At 37.1% G+C, this 21,680-nt stretch overlaps 2 protein-coding genes across 4 annotated transcripts in view; one reads left to right on the top strand and one right to left on the bottom strand.

Moving 5' to 3' along the window:
- LOC131432712 (putative tyramine receptor 2) overlaps nt 1-21,680 on the bottom strand; it is a 213,876-nt gene that overhangs the window by 151,009 nt on the left and 41,187 nt on the right. The window lies entirely within an intron of this gene.
- LOC131432884 (uncharacterized) lies at nt 4,558-16,048 on the top strand. The gene is made up of 4 exons (XM_058599451.1): nt 4,558-4,737; nt 4,804-5,477; nt 15,728-15,838; nt 15,910-16,048. The coding sequence occupies exons 1-4, from the start codon at nt 4,558-4,560 to the stop codon at nt 16,046-16,048; spliced, it is 1,104 nt and encodes a 367-aa protein (XP_058455434.1).

The raw sequence follows: 21,680 nt of genomic DNA, 5'->3' as shown, positions 1-21,680 counted from the left end.
TTAAGTTCCAAATTTAGAATTCATTACCAAAATCCAATCCAAATGACGCTTTACACCACGCAAAAGGTTTGATTTTCCGGCAGCTAAAAGTTTGAGAAAACTGAATTTTTGGATTATTTGTGGTTATCTCAAACTGTTGAAAATTGTTACCTAAATTGCTGATTACATTTCTGATGATACGGAGAAATAATTATGTTATTGCGTTTAGTATTACTCGAGATATTCAGGATTAAGTTCTACCCATTCTTCCTCAGGACGAATTTTTAAAAGGCGGCCCATAGTATGATAAGACGACTTCACCTCAAAAACAAATGGTTTAATTCCAGAGGCGTCCGGTACATTAAAATTGTTTAAGCCTTCCAGGAAAATTATGCATTTACGTTATTTCCTGTCTCTTAATTACAACGGAAGTGACCTTTCAGAGTTTCAATTTGTAGAGCTCATTGGTACAATCTGTAACCACCAGTGCTGCCACTTTTAGCTCATGCTTTGCAAAAACACCCCCCCTCCTTCCCACACATACACGCATCAGCACTATTTACCTTATTACAGTGAACAAAAAACTTGCTGATTCTGTGTCCGCCACCATGGGAGACCGCTCTGATGTATTAACCAAGCAGAAAAAAACCTATCTCCCATAGCGTGGGAACAAAAACAGGCAATGTTACTTCGCAGTACACCGGAACAGCATGCCATCCGGGGGTCGTGTTTTAAACCACTTACCGCCATCCGGTTTGGCACTTCGGCTGGCAACACAAATTTTGCGATTTATTATCATTGTTTTTAGAGCAAAGAAAAAAGGGCCAAAAGTGCCCTACGAGACGAGCAAATTTTCATCGATATATTTTTTCCGGTTACGCTCATTCTCATACAAAGTAAGACATTCGCGTTGTTGATGAATTTGGCAACACTTATTTTTTCGAATACACACAATTGTGTTCAGTACAGGCAAACTAAATGACATGAAAATAAATTATTCAAAAGGTACGAACGCACAAGCCTACTATGTTGGTTATGTCTACTGTGATGGTGACAGGCTATTTTTCAGACAATGTGAAAATTGAAAACATATTCAAGTTTGATTCCAATGGTTGCTTCGTTTTGTTATTCTATAAAATATAATAATATTAAAATATTAGCAAGATGTTATGCAGATGAATTTTAATTCCTTCGTAATTTATAATGTTTTTTATGCGACGAAGCGTGAAAAAAAAAACGGAGTGAAGCTTTTTACTGGAATGTAGAAGTTATTAGTGTGATATATTCAAAAAGGGTCTTATTTTGTGTCCAACCCCTAGCAACGGTTTTACCTACCGGTATCATACCAGTGTCCACCCAAAATGGAAAGCATTACATTTGGTGACTGGAAATAATCTGTTGCTGGTTTTTCACTGGAAGCCACTTCTCGCTTTCAGCTAGCATAAAAACGAATTCAAAGCTGTACTAACATTTAGATTTTGTGACGTTCCCTCGGGGAAACTAAGGACACACGAACAGCAGGTGGATAGCAAGTGAGTTTGTCACACAAAAACAAATGGCAGCATCCCTTTCGGCGGTACTCATCGCTTCCAAGGAACTGCTATTGCGTAAGAGTTACCCAAATAGATAGCAGTAGCACCTGACTCGCAAAATATAGCAATGTTTGCCCGGTCCTTACTCATGTATGGGTTGTCAGTGCCACGGGCTACTGAGAGGCTCATCTGAGTGTAGTGAAATTCGTTGCCAACAAAGCTTTTGGAATTGGATCTTTTGTTCCTGGAATAATATTCTGTATCACAGCCGATGGTGTAGTCCGTTTTCATCTTGAGAAAAAGCAATATCAGTCTATTCCGAAATCATCAGTTAATTTTCTGTTATTGTTTTCATTTTTCTAAAGAAAGCATAGATTGAATTAGGTGTCTTCGACTGATAGCAGGGTAATAAGTACAAAAAAGAAAAAAATATGCATTCAATTTACCCCAGGATGGCTACACCGATTTCCATCGAATTAAATAACAAAATGATTCTATAACAAATAGATAAAATTGTATTGGGATCCAGTTTCCGGTTCCAGAATTACAGATTGATTAGTGTAAACATTTCAATTTTAAGGGTTTTTTTGTTATAGGAAGCTACGAAAAGTGAAACAAATCCCTTTAAATTATGTAACAATTTTTTTTCTACTTTGTAAAACTCATTAGTCGATGAATAAATATAGTAACTTCAGTTATGTCCGGTCTTTTAAAATGGAGTTTGCATCATTTTCTTCTATGAATGATTATGAGAAAGGTATCGTTTAACAAGGAACAAATGAACTTCGATTTAAACCAGGTGCTTGTAGTTAACCCGAGTTAGCGGTTCAATGCATAGGGCATAGATATTAAATGTGTGTGTGCATAATCATGTTGCAGTACGGAGATATTCTTTCCAAAGATAAAGAAAAGTAGGAAAATTTTCCCCATTGGGAACGTTTTTTAGGCATGGTCTTAAAGAAGGCTGTACTTTCTTATGTGAGTTTTGGTCAGGACACACGGGTTACATGTGAATCTCTTATCCCCTATGATCATCAGCTGGCTACATATCAATATTGCAGAAAGGTGCTCACTACGGTAAGCTCTGCGAGAAACTCGACGATGACCTCCAGTGGCTGGCGACTAGCAGCCATGGACCGAGTTATGTGGAGACGTATTCTTGATACAGCAAAGGACACCCCAGGCCTATAGCTGTTAGGTAAGTAAGACTCAATAAGGAGTGTATCGAAAATAAGCTATCAACAAATTTTTCTTTCAAATTATGATAAAAACCGATATTTTATTCAAACTAAAAATTGACCCTTAACTGTACGAGGTTAAACTTGAGCATAATGAAAACCGGATTAAATTTAAGTTATTCCTTCACGAATTATCGAACTTTTGATCGAACGCTCTTCATCAAGTTCCGGACAAGTGTTGCATCGTATTTTTTAAACGCTTGAACCCAAATTTTTTTGAACTTCTGCATGTTCCAAGCTGCTTACTAGTCTTCTTGTAGATCCTCTTCACGGTTGCCCAGTAACGTTCGATGGGTCAAAGCTGAGGGTAATTTGGCGGATTAATATTTTTCTAAACGAAATTTATATCCTTCTCCGCAAGCCAATTGAGAGTGGTTTGGCATAGTGAGCTGACGCTAAATTCGGCCAAAACAGTGGAGGTGTACTATGCTTCTTATATAAAGGCAGCAATCTCTTCTGGAGACACTCAGATCGATAGATTTCTGCATTTATAGTTTCGGTAGTGTAAAACATGGTTGACTTCAAACCAAAGGAACATATTGCTTGCCATACCAGTACCTTTCGAACGAATTTCTCCCCTTGAATCGATCTGTCCGCATCGCTCACATCCTCCCCAACGACGACAGTAAAGTATTGTGGACCTGGAAGGGGTTTTGAGTCCTCTTTTACATAAGTCTCATCGTTCATCAAAACGCATGCATCCGGACCCTGCAAAATACGCGAATACAATTTCCGGGCCCTTGTTGCTGCTTGCTTCTTCTGTTTTACACTTTGTTCCGAGATTTTCTGTTTCTTGTAGGTCTTTAAGTGATTTCGCCTCTTGATACGCTGGACCATTCCGACACTCGTTCCTGCTGTTTTGGCAAAATCACGTATTGACATTGATTTGTTCTTCATGATTAGAGATACCACTTTTGGTATAGTTTCGGGTTGTAAGAACCGGGTTTTCTGTCTCTCCAGCTCATCCTAAGAATAATGTCCCCAAACTTATTTATTATGTTTTCAACACTGGCATGATGAATTCCAAACCGCTTCGCTAATTTTCGCTTAGTAATACCCTTCTCACTTAGCCATGTGTCCAGAACTCTAATTTCCACTTCCTTTTCAATACGCGACATTTTGAAAACGCAGAATTTCAACCGCACAAACAAGTAAACAAACGAAAGCTGACTGCCAAACGCACAGCATGCTGCGATCTGAGCATGAAAAACCATCACAAATACATGCGTACAACACAAATGTATGTGGATAGCTTATTTTCGATACACTACTTACGCGAAAATTTAGAAATAACGTGATGTTTTATCTGATTTACGCACCCCCGACTTTGCACGTAAATTCTGGTTCCAATGTATGAGAAATTTGATTTCGTTTTCTACTATGGTTAGCACCTTCCGAGAAACAAATGCGTGCTGGTAGAGTTAATTTGACTAAAATCAGGCACTAATTGTTTGAACGAGTCTGATTCCGTGCATCCGTGCGTCTCGCTAATAGACGTTAAAACCGAAACTGCGGTTAGAAACTCGTTCTTCGTTGGGTTCGATTTCATTGCCAGTAACATTTCCTCACACACCGCTTTCTTGCGAATGACCGTTTGATCTGATAGGTGGATTCGGCCCATATTTGGTTTCAAATAGAAACTGTGCCGAGTGTGCTTTTTGTGAACCACGACGACCGACTTTATTTTGGGACGGAAGATGATCCTCGAAAGAAATGTAAATGATATATCAAACAAATCGTTTCCCTGATACGTGACAATCGATTCAGTTTGGTTGTAGCTTGAAGCGCGGCTGGATGTCGATCTCATCATGAGAAGTGCAGCTGGTCTATTTTTGATCATATTTATCATGGAATGTTTCAGTGTTTTGCTAGCGAAAAGTGACACTTTCAGTACCGGAAGTAGTTTCGATGATGCTACCGAATCCAGTAATAGAACACTGAGTAGGAGAAAGCGCTTTCTTTTGTTTCCTATCAACGGCCAACTTGTGGTAAGTTTGGTTTATCCGAAAAATGACCATTTCACGTAAGATAAGATTTTATTTTTTGCATTACAGATTACTATGGCAGCTGCAAAGTTGCTTATCTTCAAAGGTCCCGGAGGACATTACCTCACTTCTGAAATTGACATGTACTACCCACTGCCAGATTATCGTTATAGAATAGCATCTTTGAGATTGGGTCAAATCGCACAATTACCAAATGAACCGGGTCCTCCGAAAAAAACACCACCAACTCCGGCACCTGTCATGGTTTCCCAACCAATTCCCATACCGATGATGGAGGAGCACCATCATCATCATCACCACGATCACGATGGCCACGAGCTGACAGAAACCGAGCTTCAACAATATTTGAAAGAACATCCCGAATCTTGGGTTCCTCCCGGCTACGGAAAAGAGAGATCAGATCAGCTCTACCCACCCGCAAATGCAGAGTCACGCAATTCTTACGCTAATACCAACGATTACGATGAGCTTTCGTGGAATAAATACCTAGATCAGGATCAGGACCATACACAAGCGATCAATTTGTGGCATCAGGATCCAGCAGAGTACGTTGAACGGTACTTCCCTCGAAAGAAACGTTCGCTCGGTGGTGGATTCGACTACCAGTTGGATGAGGAACCGGATCGATTCGGCATTAACCACCACCGCGATTGGGAACACTTTTACCATTATCGGGAACGGCGGGAGTTGTATAATACTTTGGAGAAGGAAATAGGTGACAGGTGAGATGATACTACATGGACCAATTCTAACAAATGACATTGGTGAACATGCAAATCTCAGATATTTCATTGGCTGACCTCGCGTCTTTTTGATTGATGGAAGGTCTTTTGGCTGTTGACATTTATGCAGATCCGTCTTCTGGTTCCGGATTGATGGGTAAAATCGGCGAAAAACTCGATTATCTCTAACACCGACGAACCAATATTTTGAAAAATTAATAGCGTTTTTCGTTTTTAAATTGCACTTCACCAGTGTAACAGAGGTTGCACTGAAATCGTTCGATCCGTAATTACCGCGGAAGTACCATGACTCACTTATTTTTCTAAGATTTTCACAAACATACAGTGGGGTCTCGTACAACGCGGATTCGGTTTTGCCGGTATTCGTTGTTGGCGGATTCGTTATTGCCGGATAACCGCGATAAACGGGACCCAGAGCATATGGGATTTCGACTCATTGGGGCTGTGAACGGTTTTCTCGCTTCGGTCGACAGATAGAGCCACACAATCTTCGGCAAACTTGTTGTCGATACTTAGACCAACAATTTAGTTTAGTTTTACAGACAATTTGTTGAGAGCTGCTTCGCCAGCGGTGCTTTGAAAAATGCATGATATAAATCATTCGCATAACACAGACAAAACGATTTGAATTTCACGTAACTCGCAAATTATGGTATTTTGAAGAAAGCGGGAATTCAAAGTTTGTTTTCCTAGAAGGCGTTAGTAAGCTACTACAGTATTTGCAAGAATAAGCTATCGACATCTGAAATCTAAGGAACTTGAGACAGTGAAACTCAAACTTTATATTAAAGTTTTGATTATTTGTATTGCTAGATATAATGATAAGTACATAAAAACTGATATTTATGGTTTTTCAATTTTATTTTATAGCGATCGCCAATCCATCAACATTTCTTGAAAACTCTCATAAATTGAGTATATTTGGCGAATGATCATGAATGGTTAAAGTCGTTAATAAAATGAAATAAACGAACAAACAGTATAGTATAGAACCGTACTGTCTTCGGAGAGTTTTTGTGTGTTTGTGAAGACTAAAAGTGATATTTTAATTAAAACTAGTTGACAACTGTCTCACCGCATTGAAAAAAGCATGAACAAAAATATATTGCATGGTATAAGTTGGATTACGCGTAAAGATTTTGATTATTTGGAAAGGTAGTGGTTCTAAACCAGTTTCTGTGCAAAACATAAATTAATGCGTAAAACATAAATGTATTGAAAACTAATCACTCTACCAGGTGGAGCTTGTGTAGCGTAATGTTTACAGTATATATCAGAATACTCGCATAGCATATGCGCTAGTGCTCAATATAACGTATATTACGGCATATCTTAAATGTGTGATAATTTAGGAGCTATATATTGTGAACTGAGAGAAATTCTAGAAAATGGTGCTGGCGTTTGGACTTCATATTGTTAACTCGACATCCAACGCGTCGAAGCTATTCAGAATAAACTTCCCCGGTTTACTCTTTGTAGAGATTTTTCCAGCCATCGGGAGCGTTCTAAATTTATCGCACTATCGATTTGCACTTTTTATCCGTTCGCCTAAATGTTTCTTAGGCCGTTCGCGTAGCCGATTTGGTTACAATCTCGAGCTGATTATCCTACTTGTTGAAAAAACTGAAATTATATATTCACTCTCGTTGTAATAAATCTCATCTATTCCTGAAAATTTAATCAGCATTATCTGATAACGTTTTTGTAATGTATCTATTTAGTCATTGTTCCCAATTATTTTTAAACTGCCCTTTTAGTTCTTAAGTGGTAGGCTTAGTTATAGGAGCTATCATAATACATTATAATTCGTTGACACGAAAGATGAAGATATTTGTTGCCTGACGATGAGCGAGACTATAAAATTTTTGCTTCTTTGGGTCTTATCAGTTGCAAAAAAAAATTAATTTGATTAAATAAAATAAGCAATACATGTCATGATTGATGTACTTAACAATCTATTTAATTACGTAAATAGTCAAAACTTCAATATGATGTACGAGTTTCATCAGATTTCAGATGTCGATATTCATACTAATACTCCAGTAGCTCACTAGCGCCTTCTAGTAAAACAGTTTTCAATTTGTCAATCCTTCACCAACTTCTTGAAAAACTGATTGATAACATCACTCTCGTAAACTATTCTGATTTTTAGTTGCAGAAGACCACCTTGTAGATACAATACGAACCGTTTAGTCAATCATTTAAGAGGTATTGAAACCCTAGAACAACTTCTCAAAGAAACCATCTGAATGAGTCAACATTAATTTTCAACCACTAGCGTCATCAATTAGAGAACTTTCAGATATTGTTTGCACTATTTGATTTGTTTTGAGCTCCGGAACATTCTTCTCGGAAACACCAACATTCTATCTTAATAAATTGTAAAGATATGATAGAATCAATTTTCATTGGCAAAATTGTGCCACTGGGTGGATGAGTTTCTAACTAATATGATTTTCATAATGTAGACCGCTATATTCCGAACAATTTTGTAGAAGACAAAATCGCTCTAGATCTTTTAGTTTTCTCACTAGAGAATAATTTTGATATAGAAATTTGTACCATAGCAAGTACACTAATTCTATCTGATGGAGTGATTCCGAAATATACTCTCGAAAAGTTCTTTGAATTCCAGATGCTAAAATATTCGCGATATTTCATGTTCAATCTGTTTTTTTTTCTATTGAAAACTTATTATTATTTCATGCTCTTTTCAAAGCGCCTCTGACGGAGCAGCTCTCAACTAATTGTCTGTCAAACTTCACTATATTATTAGTCTAAGTACCTACAACAAGTTTGCCGAAGATTGTGTGACTCTATCTGTCAACCGAAGCGAGATAATCGTTCACAGCCCCAATGAGTCAAAATCCCATATGCTCTGGGTCCCGTTTATCGCGGATTCGCCTTTCACGCCCCCGGTGAACCGCGTTATACGAGACCCCTCTGTAGGTTCTAATGAAAGGTCTTAGAGTCATATGTTGCTATTGAATTTCTCCCGAAACCGACTTCCGATTCCGGAATTATAGGGTAAAATGTGTTTAAACCGACAAATTTTTTTATTGATTTGACATAACTGTTAACTGTTTTGATTCTGTCTCTCCTCAAGAATGGACGATGTGGGACATTTCCTGCATTCGCGGAGATAATAAAAATTTTTGTTCTTACCGGTGAATTACACAGTAATTTTTCCAAAGGCGCCCAATAATTAGTTTGAAATTAATACTTTTTTAATAGCTGTGAAGCATTAAGTCAATATTTTAATGGCTTGTACAATCACACACATTATGACAACTTAAAGAATTGAGAAGTTTACAATGGTCTGGTCTTAGCACCGCAAATGTACTAAATGAAATTTAATGTTTACTGACCTCTTGGAATCATTGAAAAGTTTCTTTAGTACAAGAGGTTCTGTAGAACTAACAATGATAGTCACTGGAGTAGATATACACAAGCACGAAATATTTATTCACGGGCCCTGAAGAAGACTAGATATGAATACGTACAGAGGACGATCGATCAAAATCAACAAAACAGCAGAGAGTTATGGAAAATTCTCAAACAGTTGATCAAGCCTACACATAGTGCATCGAAACCCATTGAATTGGTAGGTGAACCTGTTGAAATAGAACAGTCGATGAATAACTATTGTAGACTTGATGAATTTCAACCAATCACTTTTGAACAATTGAAAAATATTTGTTTCAATTTGGGAAAATCGACTGGTATTGACAATGTAAACTCAAAAGTGATACAGGATTGCTTTCATGTTATCGGACACGATCTACTGGATTTGGTAAACGATTCGTTGTACACGGGGCACGTATCAAAAGTGTGGTTCTTGTCCCCAAGGTTACTGGAACGGATAAAGCCAAGGAGTACCGTCCCATTAACATGTTGCATATGCTGGAAAAAATTTTGGAACTTGTTGTTGAAGATCAGCTGATTATCTATTTGTACTCTAACAGTTTGCTAATACCGGAATAATCGGGATATCGTAAGGGTCACTCTTGTGAAACCGCTTTGAACCTGGTATTGGCAAAATGGAAGGAGAAAATCGAAGCCAAAGAGAGTATTTTTGCTGTGTTCTTGGATCTGAAGGGAGCCTTTGAAACAATTGCTAGACCTTTATATTCAGAAAGATTTTTAATCATATTAAAATTGGTTGTGAAACTTATCACTGTCAAGTTTCATAATACTACCGAAAAAATCACTGCATAACAACTTTAAGTACATCTAAAACAATTGTGCAGTAAATCACCAACTTGTTAATGTTTCACTAGAAGTTCTGCAAAAACTTTTACATTGTCATGTGAAACAAGAGTAACTATAACAATTGTTCAACTTATCACAAACTTTCCAAACGGCTGTCATAATTGTACCGGGTACAATATACGTATAATTGCTATAAATCTCTTGTGGAAGAAAAAATAGCGAAATGATGCTCTTCGCAAGGCAAAAAGTGATAAGCCGAATTGAGAACCTTGCTGTAATAAATATTTTTCGGCGCATAGTTTTGGCAGCCTCATGGATTTTTAGGTCAGTGTGAGCAGTTTTCTTCTGTTTTAGAAAAACAAAGATATAAAATTCAATTCTTGCAAAAAAGTTGTTCGAGATTTATTTGTTTGAAATGTACGCAAAACTTGCAGACATGAGAATATAAGTGGTAGAAATACAGCATTACATACGCAATGAAAACAAAAATGAATCAGATAATTTGTATTCGGTTTTCAGCTCGCGCAAAAAATAAACACACCTGACATCACTTTTTAAAGATTTTGAATGAAACGTTAAGTTCTTCATAGTTATTCTCATAGTTATATATTACCGCTTGAGCTATTTGTTTTTGCAACTCCAGCACACGGACTCACCAAAATAATACATACAGTGCGTATCACAAAAGTCGGGCCCTCTAAGATAAATGACTATACTATGTTATAACTAGAAGATTTAAACTGATAAAATACAAAACGTAAAGAGCATTTCTTTCCGAAATATTAACATGTAAATGTTTCCTGTTTTTTTAGATAATATAAGTCATTATGTTGCATGAACCATCTTGTATTCAACTCACTGTTACCGCATCGATGGTAATGGAAAATATTCAAAAAAAATCATTTAGAGGTTTTCCAGGTTCAATAAACTATTATTGTGTTCAAAATCGTCTGGAAATTTAAAGAATGTTTGAATATAAATACACCATTCCGACGACTCTTATCAAAAACTAGCTGAATTACTCGGCGTTGCTCGGAAATGTTTCGTAAAGGGAAGGCCGAAAAAAATTCTCGAAGTTGTCCTGCTTAGTGAAATACTATTGTAGTGAAACATAACTCGAAACTCGATCGAACAATACTCCGTTCATGTTCAGATTGCGAATGATTAGTGACCCATCTCAGATCTCATTATAATCATAATTTTCGCGATATTGAACGAATTGGGCTTCAAATGGCCCAATGGGCTTCTCGACAAACCGGGTTCACCCTTGTCAAATTTTATGATTTTTTTTCATGGCCCCTCCTGTTAATGGTTCTAGCTACGCTTCCTCCCGTATAAAAATACCTTTATGACTATTTCTGAAGAGCAAGAAATAACTGTACCAAATTTTATTTTCCCCCCTGAAAATGTCCTAATGATAATCTCTGGAGAGTCAAATTTGATAGCAATCCGTTCAGAATTTCCGGAGTTGTGCCGTTACAAGCATTACACTCCTTTTTTAGAGGCACTTACTACACCCTCTCCCCACAGAATATCCTTATAATCTTATCTAAGTTGTGCAAAAAGTGTCTTCAAAAAGTACCGATTCTCGTCAAATTAGATAGTATTTTTAATGACCACCTTTGTTAAGGACACTTCCCACGCTCACTCCCCCCATGGAAATATTCTTATAACCATCTCTGAAGAGCAAGAAGTACATGTAACAGTTCGGCTGAAAAGTTCGTATCGTTTAATAGAAACACACATTTTTTTGCCAAAATTCGTTTTTATTATTCAACATAATTGCCATCAGAGGCGATACAGCGATTATAGCGATCTTCCAACTTTTCGATACCATTTTTGTAGTACGATTTGTCCTTTGCCTCAAAATAGGCCTCAGTTTCATTGCTTCTAAATTTACTAGCGAGCATTCTCTTGAGGTCTGAGAACAGGAAAAAGTCACTGGGGGCCAAATCTGGAGAATACGGTGGATGAGGGAGCCATTTGAAGCCCAATTCGTTCAATTTCAGCATGGTTTTCATAGACTTGTGACACGGTGCATTGTCTTGATGAAACAAATTTTTTTTTCTCCTTCAAATGAGGCCGTTTTTTGAAATTTCGTCCTTCAAACGCTCTAATAACGCTATATAATAGTCACTGTTGATGGTTTTTCCCTTTTCAAGGTAGTCGATGAAAATTATACCATGCGAATCCCAAAATACAGACGCCATAACCTTACCGGCCGATTGTTGAATCTTTCCACGCTTTGGGTTCGGTTCATCGCGTGCAGTCCACTCAGCTGACTGTCGATTGGACTCCGGAGTGAAGTGATGGGGCCATGTTTCGTCCATTGTTATATATTGACGAAAAAAATCGGTTTTATTTCGATATAACAGCTCCAAACACTGCTCAGAATCATCAATTCGTTGTTGTTTTTGATCGATTGTGAGCTCACGCGGCACCCATTTTGCACTTTACGGTCATTGAAAATCATTTTGTGGATTTTTTTCACGTTTTCATCGGTAACAGCCTCTTTTGGACGTCCACTGCGTTCATCGTCTTCGGTGCTCATATGACCAGTACGAAATTTTGCAAACCACTTACGAATTGTTGTTTCGCCCGGTGCAGAGTCTGGATAACACTCATCAAGCCATTTTTTGGTATCGGCGGCACTTTTTTTCATCAAAAAGTAGTGTTTCATCAACACACGAAATTCCTTTTTTTCCATTTTTTTTTCAAAATAACAAAAGTAGCTTCACTCAAAATGCAATATCTCACAAACTAATAATCAGACAGCTGTCAAATTTATACACGTATCTTTTGAAGGTTGGTACTAACTGAAAATGGTATGGATTTAATTCTAGTGGCGCCCTCTCATAGAAACGATACGAACATTTCAGCCGATCTGTTATGTGTCATGATGAAGCAACTCATTTCATCGGCGTAAATCATAATACTACTAGAGCTATATCATTCAAATGGGTATAAAATACTGTACTGCTCGATATGATGTAGAGTTGAAGAGATTAGTAAATCCGACGCTACGAAATTTTCGACGATATCAATGACGATGCTGACATCATACACCACAACTGAGCGGAAGTAATTTACGACAGGGATTCAAGACATGAAGACTGATTAATCATTTAATGGAAGGAGAGTCAATCATCCCGTGAATTGTTGAATGAATGATTTTAGTTAGCTTTCAAACTTTAAATTAGCTCTCATAACCGTTTTCTTACACACAACCTGTACCCTTTTTATTTTTTTTCTCAAAAAACAAATGACAGTTCCTTTTAAACTCTCATCAGAAACCATGTTAATTGCGAAAACCGTGTAAATAAAAACCGTGTTAATTCCGGAATCCGTGTAAAAAACCGTGTAAAAAGAGACCTTAGAGTAATTTATTTTGGTTTAAGAAAATCACCTTTGGCCTTAAGTACAAAATGTGGCCTTTTTTCGGCTTTTTCTATCATTTTGGCCAATGTATCGGTCGATATAGCGGCGATTTAACGTCGTATGTTTCTTTGAGTTGAGCTATGGTTCTTGGCTAATCCAGCGTATACTTTGGATTCCAAATAGCCCCACAAAAAAAGTCTGGTGACGTCAAATCAGATGATCTCGGGGGCCAGTCAAAATCACCGACTCGTCCGGGGAACACTGGTTGGAACAAATGGATTGTTAAACGAGCTGTATGGCATGTTGCACCGTCCTGTTGAAACCAGTAGCCATTCAATTCATTTTCACGAACAATTGACATCACAAAATCATTTATCATGGCTCGATAACGATCGCCATTTGAAGTTTTCGTTGTTTCATTATCGTCTTGGACAAATAGGGACCAATCACCATATACGCACAAACACCACACCAAACTGTTACTAGAACCGACAAGTTTGCTTATTAACGCATCCATTTAACGTGAAATATGCCTCGTCTGGCATGATGATTTTTCGCAAAAAGTTATTCTCGTTCTCGGTCATTTCGTGAACCATTTCAGCGCGTTCTTTTAGTGTGTACTGTTCCATGGTAAATTTCTCTTGGAATGACACTTCCAACGCGGTATATCACTAAACGATCTGACAATTCTATCAAAAGTTATTGGGTTATCCGATGCTTCCACTTTAAATTGCCTACCATGTATAAAGTGGATGAGATAATTGATGACTCAATTTATGAAAACCAGTATCCGCGTAGATTCCACAAATTTCGTTGCCGAGATTTTGAGGTCCAAGATGTACTACGTGCTGTTCTTTCGGAAATTTCATGTACTCCCCCCTATGGTGCTTTTTCAAGATCGAAAATTTTCAAACTTTAACCGCTGGGCAGCACCCCTTACCCATGTCCGATTTAGCTCAAATTTTGCAGGAGGACTCTTTTCGAGATGCTTAAACTTCTGAACAATAGCGCTTTACGAAATTAGAGGTGTTTCTAAAATATTGGCACCCTTATATATAAGAGCGGTAAAAATCAACGTGTTTTGTCGGTTACGTCACTTATACCATATCTCTGGAACCAAAAGTCACAGCCATTTGATTTTTGAACTTGATCAATGGCCCGACAGTAGTTTTCAAACGAGCCCAAGTTCGGTTCAGTCATCTCTGAGAAAATTAAGCGCGTTCAAACATCTTCGAAAAGTGCACACACACACACACACACACACACACACACACACACAGACATTTTCCGATCTCGTCGAACTAAGTCGAACGGTATATAACACTATGGGTCTCCGAGGCTCCGTTCAAAAGTCCCAGATCGATAGATTTCTGCATTTATAGTTCCGGTAGTGTGAGAAATGGTTGACTTCAAACCACAGGAACATATTGCTTGCCATACCAGTACCTTTCGACCGAATTTCTCCACTTGAATCGACCTGTCCGCATCGCTCACATCCTCCCCAACGACGAGAGTAGAGTATTGTGGACCTGGAATGGTTTTTGAGTTCTCCAATACATAAGTCTTATCGTCCATCAAAACGCATGAATCCGGACACTGCAAAATACGCGAATACAATTTCCGGGCCCTTGTTGCTGCTATCTTCTTCTGTTCTACACTTTGTTTTGATATTTTCTGCTTCTTGTAGGTCTTCAGGTGATTTTGCCTCTTGATACCATGGTTCATTCCGACACTCGTTCCTGCTTTTTTGGCCAAATCACGTATTGACATTGATTTGTTCTTCATGATTAGAGATACCACCAGTTTCGGGTTGGAAGAACCGAATTTTCTGCCTCTTCCTGGTAGCTCATCCAAAGAATAGTGTTCCCCAAACTTATTAATGATGGCATGATGAATTCCAAACCGCTTCGCCATTTTTCGCATAGTAATACCCTTCTCACTTAGCCATGTGTCCGGAACCGGAAATGAGATCCAAACAATAGTCAAAAGCAATATATTTTAATAGACGTTGATTCTTTTATTTGAGCCCAAGTTTGTGAAAATCGACCCTGCTGGTATACCCAAAATCAACGTATTTGGTCATCAACTAACCATGCCTGTCTAATTGAAGAATTATACGACTATTTGAATGCATTTGGCTTGATTTGTATACAACCTTCAATTTTAGCCTAAGCGTGTTGAAATTTGATGAATAGTCTATTAGAAATTCGAGTTCAGTATTCACATTTTACCCCGTAACTGCGTCATTCGACGAGCTGCGTCAAATGGCATACCAAAGGGATCGTGCCACAATTTTGCCACTTCTGGAAGATTTGGCTTAGAATTGCTCTATATCCAAACAACTAGTTATTTTCGCAGCACTCCTTGAGGTCGCTTGTAGTGATGATTTGACAGCGAATGGACGATTAGGGATTTCAAAAGGTGACTCATAGTGTTTAAAGAAATAATCGTCGAAACTAAGATGGAATTATTGATGATTTTTATATACCGGCATAGAAAATCCATCATATTGACAAATGAGTATTTCAAATAAAATAGTGATAAGCCGTTATTATATTATCAATTCCGTTATTTACATAGTACAATTGATCATCGAAACGAAATCGAAAAACTTTTCAGAACTTAATAAATCTTTCCAGGTTCAACGTACCGGTGAAAGCGTGCATTCTGAGGTCGATTTGTGAGGTCCGCGGATTTATGCTGGCACCAGGAAAGTCCATGATGATGGACATCGCTCGGATCGTTTTCAGGTCAGAGCCCGGAGCAAAATGACGTAAACTTTATCTCTAGAAAAATAACATCTACTGTGTGTTCGTTTCAGACTGCCACTGAAAGAGGAAATGGACGATGAGTACAGTGCCGAAATGCGAAATGAGGAGGTCGATTGCCATCGACTGTATGGAGATAAGTGTCCCTTCAGCATCGTTCAGCTATTGTTGTTTGGACAGTTGGTTTGGTAATAAAACGATGCAAATATCCACTAGCAAAAATTTATTTGGAAGAAAAATACGAACAACGGCTTCAAAAAGTTTCTGTTTATGGTTACTGAATGGATCATTACTCTGTTGTCCAAAATCGGTGTGGAAACATTTGTGTAACTAACTGACCGCGAATTTTTATTCTGGAAGTTTTCCGACATTTTCGATTCTATTGGTTGCGATGATACTTACCAAAACAACCAATAATCATCATGTTTGCATACATCTCAATGAAATGAAATATGTTCAATTCTCATAAGCTTCTAGTTGAAATAATTGGTTATTCGATTTTAAATTATATTTGATTTGGGATGGGGTATTTGTGGGTGTTGAATTAGCCGCATCCCTTTCATACATTCAGTGGCGTTTCAACTATTTCAACTAAAATTTCAGAGCATTTTGTTTTAATTCACTTAGCGTTGTACTGATGCCTTTCTCATATTACTCATATTATAACAAACTATAACAAGACCTAAAGGATTGAGTATACTGTGTTCATTATCATCATTAAGCACGACGATACAAGAAACAAAAAAAACCAAACCGACTTCGGCTATATCGGTAACCAGAATCCGGTTCCAAAATACCACAAATAGTAATCAAAATTAACTTTAAACCGGACTTTCAGAATTACCCGAATTATGTGAAAATTTTGGTCTTGTATGCTGTTCTTTTTTAGTTTTATTAAAGAAAGGTGTTTTGAAGTATCACACAGCAATATATGTAAAGATATGAGTAATATGAATACACTTGGTTAAAACAAGTTTTTAAATTATCATTTATGTATTCTTGTTTTCAAGTAGCGAATTTCGTCAATAGAACCTATAAAAATGCTTACAAATGGTTACACAATTTTCAGAAAACGAAGTTATATATTCAATGATCATAGCTGAAAGGAAATACACATCTAAATCGTCAATCATCTATAAATTAGACACGTTTCATTCGGATCGTTGAACGCTCTGGAGTAGTGCCTCGTGCGCAAACATATGTTCAAACTTAAGCTTACGCACTTGTGTAAGAATCCTGTGCACGATGTTCAGGTTTGTAGCAAATCTTAATACAAACCCGTGTACAAGTTTAGAATGAACTTGCGCTCGTAAAATTGAACACAAGTTTAACGCGGTGAATGTGTTCTTTAAGACTGGTAATGGATAATAGAGTCGTCTACCCAAAGTTATCTTCAAAAGTGTAAACCAATGTCTTTAAAACAAAACCTAGAACGCTTACTTTGACTGGCGTCTAGTTTTAAAATTTTAAAAATTTTACAATAATTCAAAAATATATCCCTCACAAAATAATAGAAATGAAATATTTCTCAGTTGAAAAAATCCAGCACTTCATGATCAAGACCATTCTGCATTTCTCTCGAATACGAAGAAATAACGGAATTTATATGCAAAAATATCTCTCGTGCAAAGCAAATGGTGCACAAAATAGATCCATTCACGGTTTGGGTGATACCTTCTCAATGCCATTAACGAACCGCACAAAGTGCAAATCGATTCGATAATGATTCTTGTTTTATACTCGTGATTTCCTACAATGCAAACACACACATTGAAGATCGAATTCTCTAAACAAAAGTGTTATCACTAACTAACATTATCTTTTCGCAGGATCTTTCTCCTATGTAAGTTTGGTAGTTGGCGTTTGCTGGGAAATATGAATAAACTGAAAATTTCACTAGGCAGCTTTCTGACGTAAAGTTTTGCTAAGCATTTTATCCGCAATTTCTTTGACATACTACATTTTGATGTGGAACACATCTTTATTTTCTATATAGTGGTGCAAATCAGAAATTCAAGAAAAACTACACGTAGAAATGTGGTCAGGTTTTAAACACTTACAGCTCAGTCTATTTTGTATCAATTATTAATATTATTTCATCATTTGATAGGAAATATTTCTACGTTTCGATTTGAATGTATCAAGCCACGTATTTTCAATTATATATGATTGAAATTTGGATTAGTAGCGAGCAGTGTCCTATTTGGCTGCTAAAAATCTCCGACATACCGGATTTCCCTGCCATAGACGACGGTTTTGAAGGAGTAAGCGATGTATCAAAGAGAGAGCATCGCTCTGATTGGTCAATCGATGCAAAAGCGAAGCTGTTGGAAGCACGCGAATCTATAAATAGAAGCGAAATTAAAGCTAACGTTTCAGTCCTATTCCTAGCATGCTAGAGGTAGGTTGTTGCTAGATCTAGAATCTATATCTATTGCCTAGCAAGACAAAAACGTGCCAGAAAACGATTTGAAGCGGGCTGAGGCCAGTTGTTAGCGTGAAACCGTGTGGCTCGCTGCGCGTATTAAATTTCTCTCCATGCTCTCTCTTAAATGTGTAAAATGACTCTCGATGTGGCCGGGTGGCCAAGAAAGTTTTGATATTTTAGATTTTTGATCCATGCTTTTGAAGGCGAGATATTCAATGAACAAGTTGAAAGACGGCGTTTTCAGCTAAGCAATTCTTCCTTCAGAAAAAAGACTTTCCCGACCGCTAATGTCAATGAATCATTCTGAAATATTCACAGAATAATCTAAACTAATTTTCTAAGAGATTGTCAGTTGGGTTTTTTGATATTCGTCACTGTTTCTGAGAAAATCAGATTTGAAGCGTGAAAATTGACCTTTAAAACGCCCTAAAACACACTGGCCTCAGCCATTAATTGGTATGCTCTGATCTTGTGTCATGCAAGCTCGGAATTCCATGTTATGTCGTTTCCTCATGAGAAATTGACAACTATCCCTGGATAAATTTTGAATGCTTAAGAATAATTTCTAATTTATATTAGATGATCTCGATTGATAATGAGAAATAGTTTATCGCTTCAACCGAAATCACAGAATGGTAGAGAAACTTAACGCTAAAAAACTGCTTGCATAAAAAACTTGAACACAAGCTTGGCGAAGAGAAGCCTAATTATCGAAATCGCATGTACAAAGATATAATTGCATGCATTTGGGATAATGGTGTAATTTCGTCGGTTATAAAACAAATGCAAATCAAGACAAGTGATGTTCGGTATTGGTTCGGATTGATTGAACTTTTTGATTGTAGATTATTAGAAATTTTGGTTGCCTTGTTCCACATCAATGGTTCGAACAACCCCATGGGGCTGATCCTTGTAGTTTTTTTCAGAATATTCACTTTACGGACACTTTAAGGAGTTGTGGCACACTCAGGCTCACAGTATATCACGTGTTACATTTAGCAATCTAGTTTTCTTAAAGGGGGGACATATTATAACTTATTACCCTATATCTATTGCCTAGAAATGAGTAGGTGTAATGCAATCAAAAATCTGTTTAAAATTAGTTGTGCCGTAGATGTTGAAAAACTGATCGCTGTTTGTAAGGTTTTAGTTTCCGTAATTTGAATTTGGTAAACGTAGACGTAGTCCTACGTCAAAATGTAACCGAAAGTTCAATAATAAATAATCATAAACTATGTTTTCTCGACATGTTTTAGATTTCGAAGCGATGATATATAGAATAGATTGAATGTGATACCAGCTGTTTTTCGATTTTCATATCTTCAAAAAATTCTAATACTTATAAAATTTCTAAAATCGAACAACTGGATGCTGAAATACAGCCAGCCAAAGTAGGCGTTAATTTTTTTTCAAAAGACTTTGGTTTACCCAGATAACTTTGACTAGACAACTCTATTATCACTCTTAGTACATTTTATTTTTAACAAAATATAGATAAAATTTTGTGAAATCGTTTTTTTATTTCGACATCTGAATTTTAGGCCTCGGGTTTTAAGCTGATGCTCGAATGTTTCGAATTTCGAATTTTGAATGCTAAGAGTGATACTAATCTAAAACAAAAAGATGAATCAAATAACTCAGTTTCTTGTGCAGTGATTGCTAGCATGTTGAACTAAAATCTCAATAAAAACCTGTTTTAATCCACCTAGTGGTGTAGTGATGCCTTTCTCATATCAATCATGCTGATATATATAATACCGTGGTGTTCTTCAAAATATTTTTTTTCGATTCTTGAAAGAATACCCGAACTCGGTTTGTTTGACCGTCTACTGATAGAAACTATCAATTGAAGAAGATTGGAGAATTTTTGGTACAAAATTTTTAACACACTTTACCCTATATTTCCGGATCCGGAAGTCGGATCCCGATGAAATTTAGGAATTTCGTATGGGACCATAGGACCTTTCATTTTAACCTAAGTTTGTGAAAATCGGTGGCGCCATCTATGAGAAATGATAGGAAACATATTTCCATTTTTTGTACATTTTACCCTTATAACTCCAGAACAGAAAGTCGGATCAAATTGAAATTGAGGAATTTAGTATGGAACCTAAAGAGCTTTCATTTGAATCTAAGTTTGTGAAAATCGTTTCTTCCATCTCTGAGAAAAGTTTGTGCAAAAAAACGTTACATACACACATACGCACATACACACACAGAAATTTTGCGTACTCGATGAACTGAGTCGAATGGTATATGACACTCGGCCCTCCGGGCCTCGGTTCAAAAGTCGGTTTTCGCAGCGATTGCATAACCTCTCTATATGAGAAAGGCAATTTTACCAATTTTCTCGGGAATTTCTCAACCGATTTTTACAAACTAAGAAGCAAATGAGAGGAAATTCTTTAAAAAGTCCTCGAAAAAATGAACCAGATCCGACTTTCGGTTCCGGTATTACAGTGCGATTAATGCAAATTTTCAATTTCATGAGTATTTTTTCACAAGCGATGGCGAAACGAGGTGCACATTTTTATAAAACTTACTGCTAAATTAATCTTGTTGACAGATCTTGTTAGTTAGTGAATATATTAAAACTGCTTCAGGACTACTAGTCCCCAATTTCCGCTTCCGAAAGCACCGATAATAGTGAAGAAAATCTCGAAAAACGGAACTCCCGTCGATTTCTCAGCAACGGTTAAGCCGATTTTCACGAATCGTGATTCAAATTGAAGCTCTTATTGTCTTTAAATATGCTGCGCAGTTTCATTCTGATACGACTTCCGGTTCCGAAATTATAGGGCGATGAGTGTCAAAACATTCAAATCGTAATGACGATGCATGACGTAATGACGTCAGTAATGCAAAACTAGTACGCAACGGTACGTGCGGCTTTGCTCCGTTCGCAGCGTGCTTTGTTCAATTTCATATAGCGTGCAGGGTTGCCAGATTAAAATTTAGATTCTTCAGGTGAAAAAAAAATGTAAATTTTCTAATTCTTTTATTCAATTTGTACCTTGTTGTTAGTGTTATAAAGATGCTTTTCTATAAAAGTACTCTTATTGCCTGTCTCATATAAAAAGTTTATGCAATCAATTGAAAAATTCACTAGTGAAAACTGGCCCAGAGTGCTAAGTGTTCTATATCATTCGACACAGTTCATCAAGCTGAGCAATGTATGTACCTGTGCGTGTATGTGTGTGAGTATGTGTCAAATAATATCACTCATAAAATAAAAAATCTCATTGTCCCAGAATTTCACCATACTTTCAAAGGATGAAGTGTATTTAAAATAGCACATCGTCATTTAGAGCGACGAAGCAAAATAAAGTAAAATTCTGATTAACTTGACATAACTGTTCACAAATCGAAAAGGTTATGTTAGTTTATACCTAAAGA

This window comes from Malaya genurostris, chromosome 2, assembly GCF_030247185.1.
Source record: "Malaya genurostris strain Urasoe2022 chromosome 2, Malgen_1.1, whole genome shotgun sequence".
NCBI lineage: Eukaryota > Metazoa > Arthropoda > Insecta > Diptera > Culicidae > Malaya > Malaya genurostris.
Note: the sequence above shows the minus strand (reverse complement) of the source record. Positions and strands in the feature narration are given on the sequence as shown.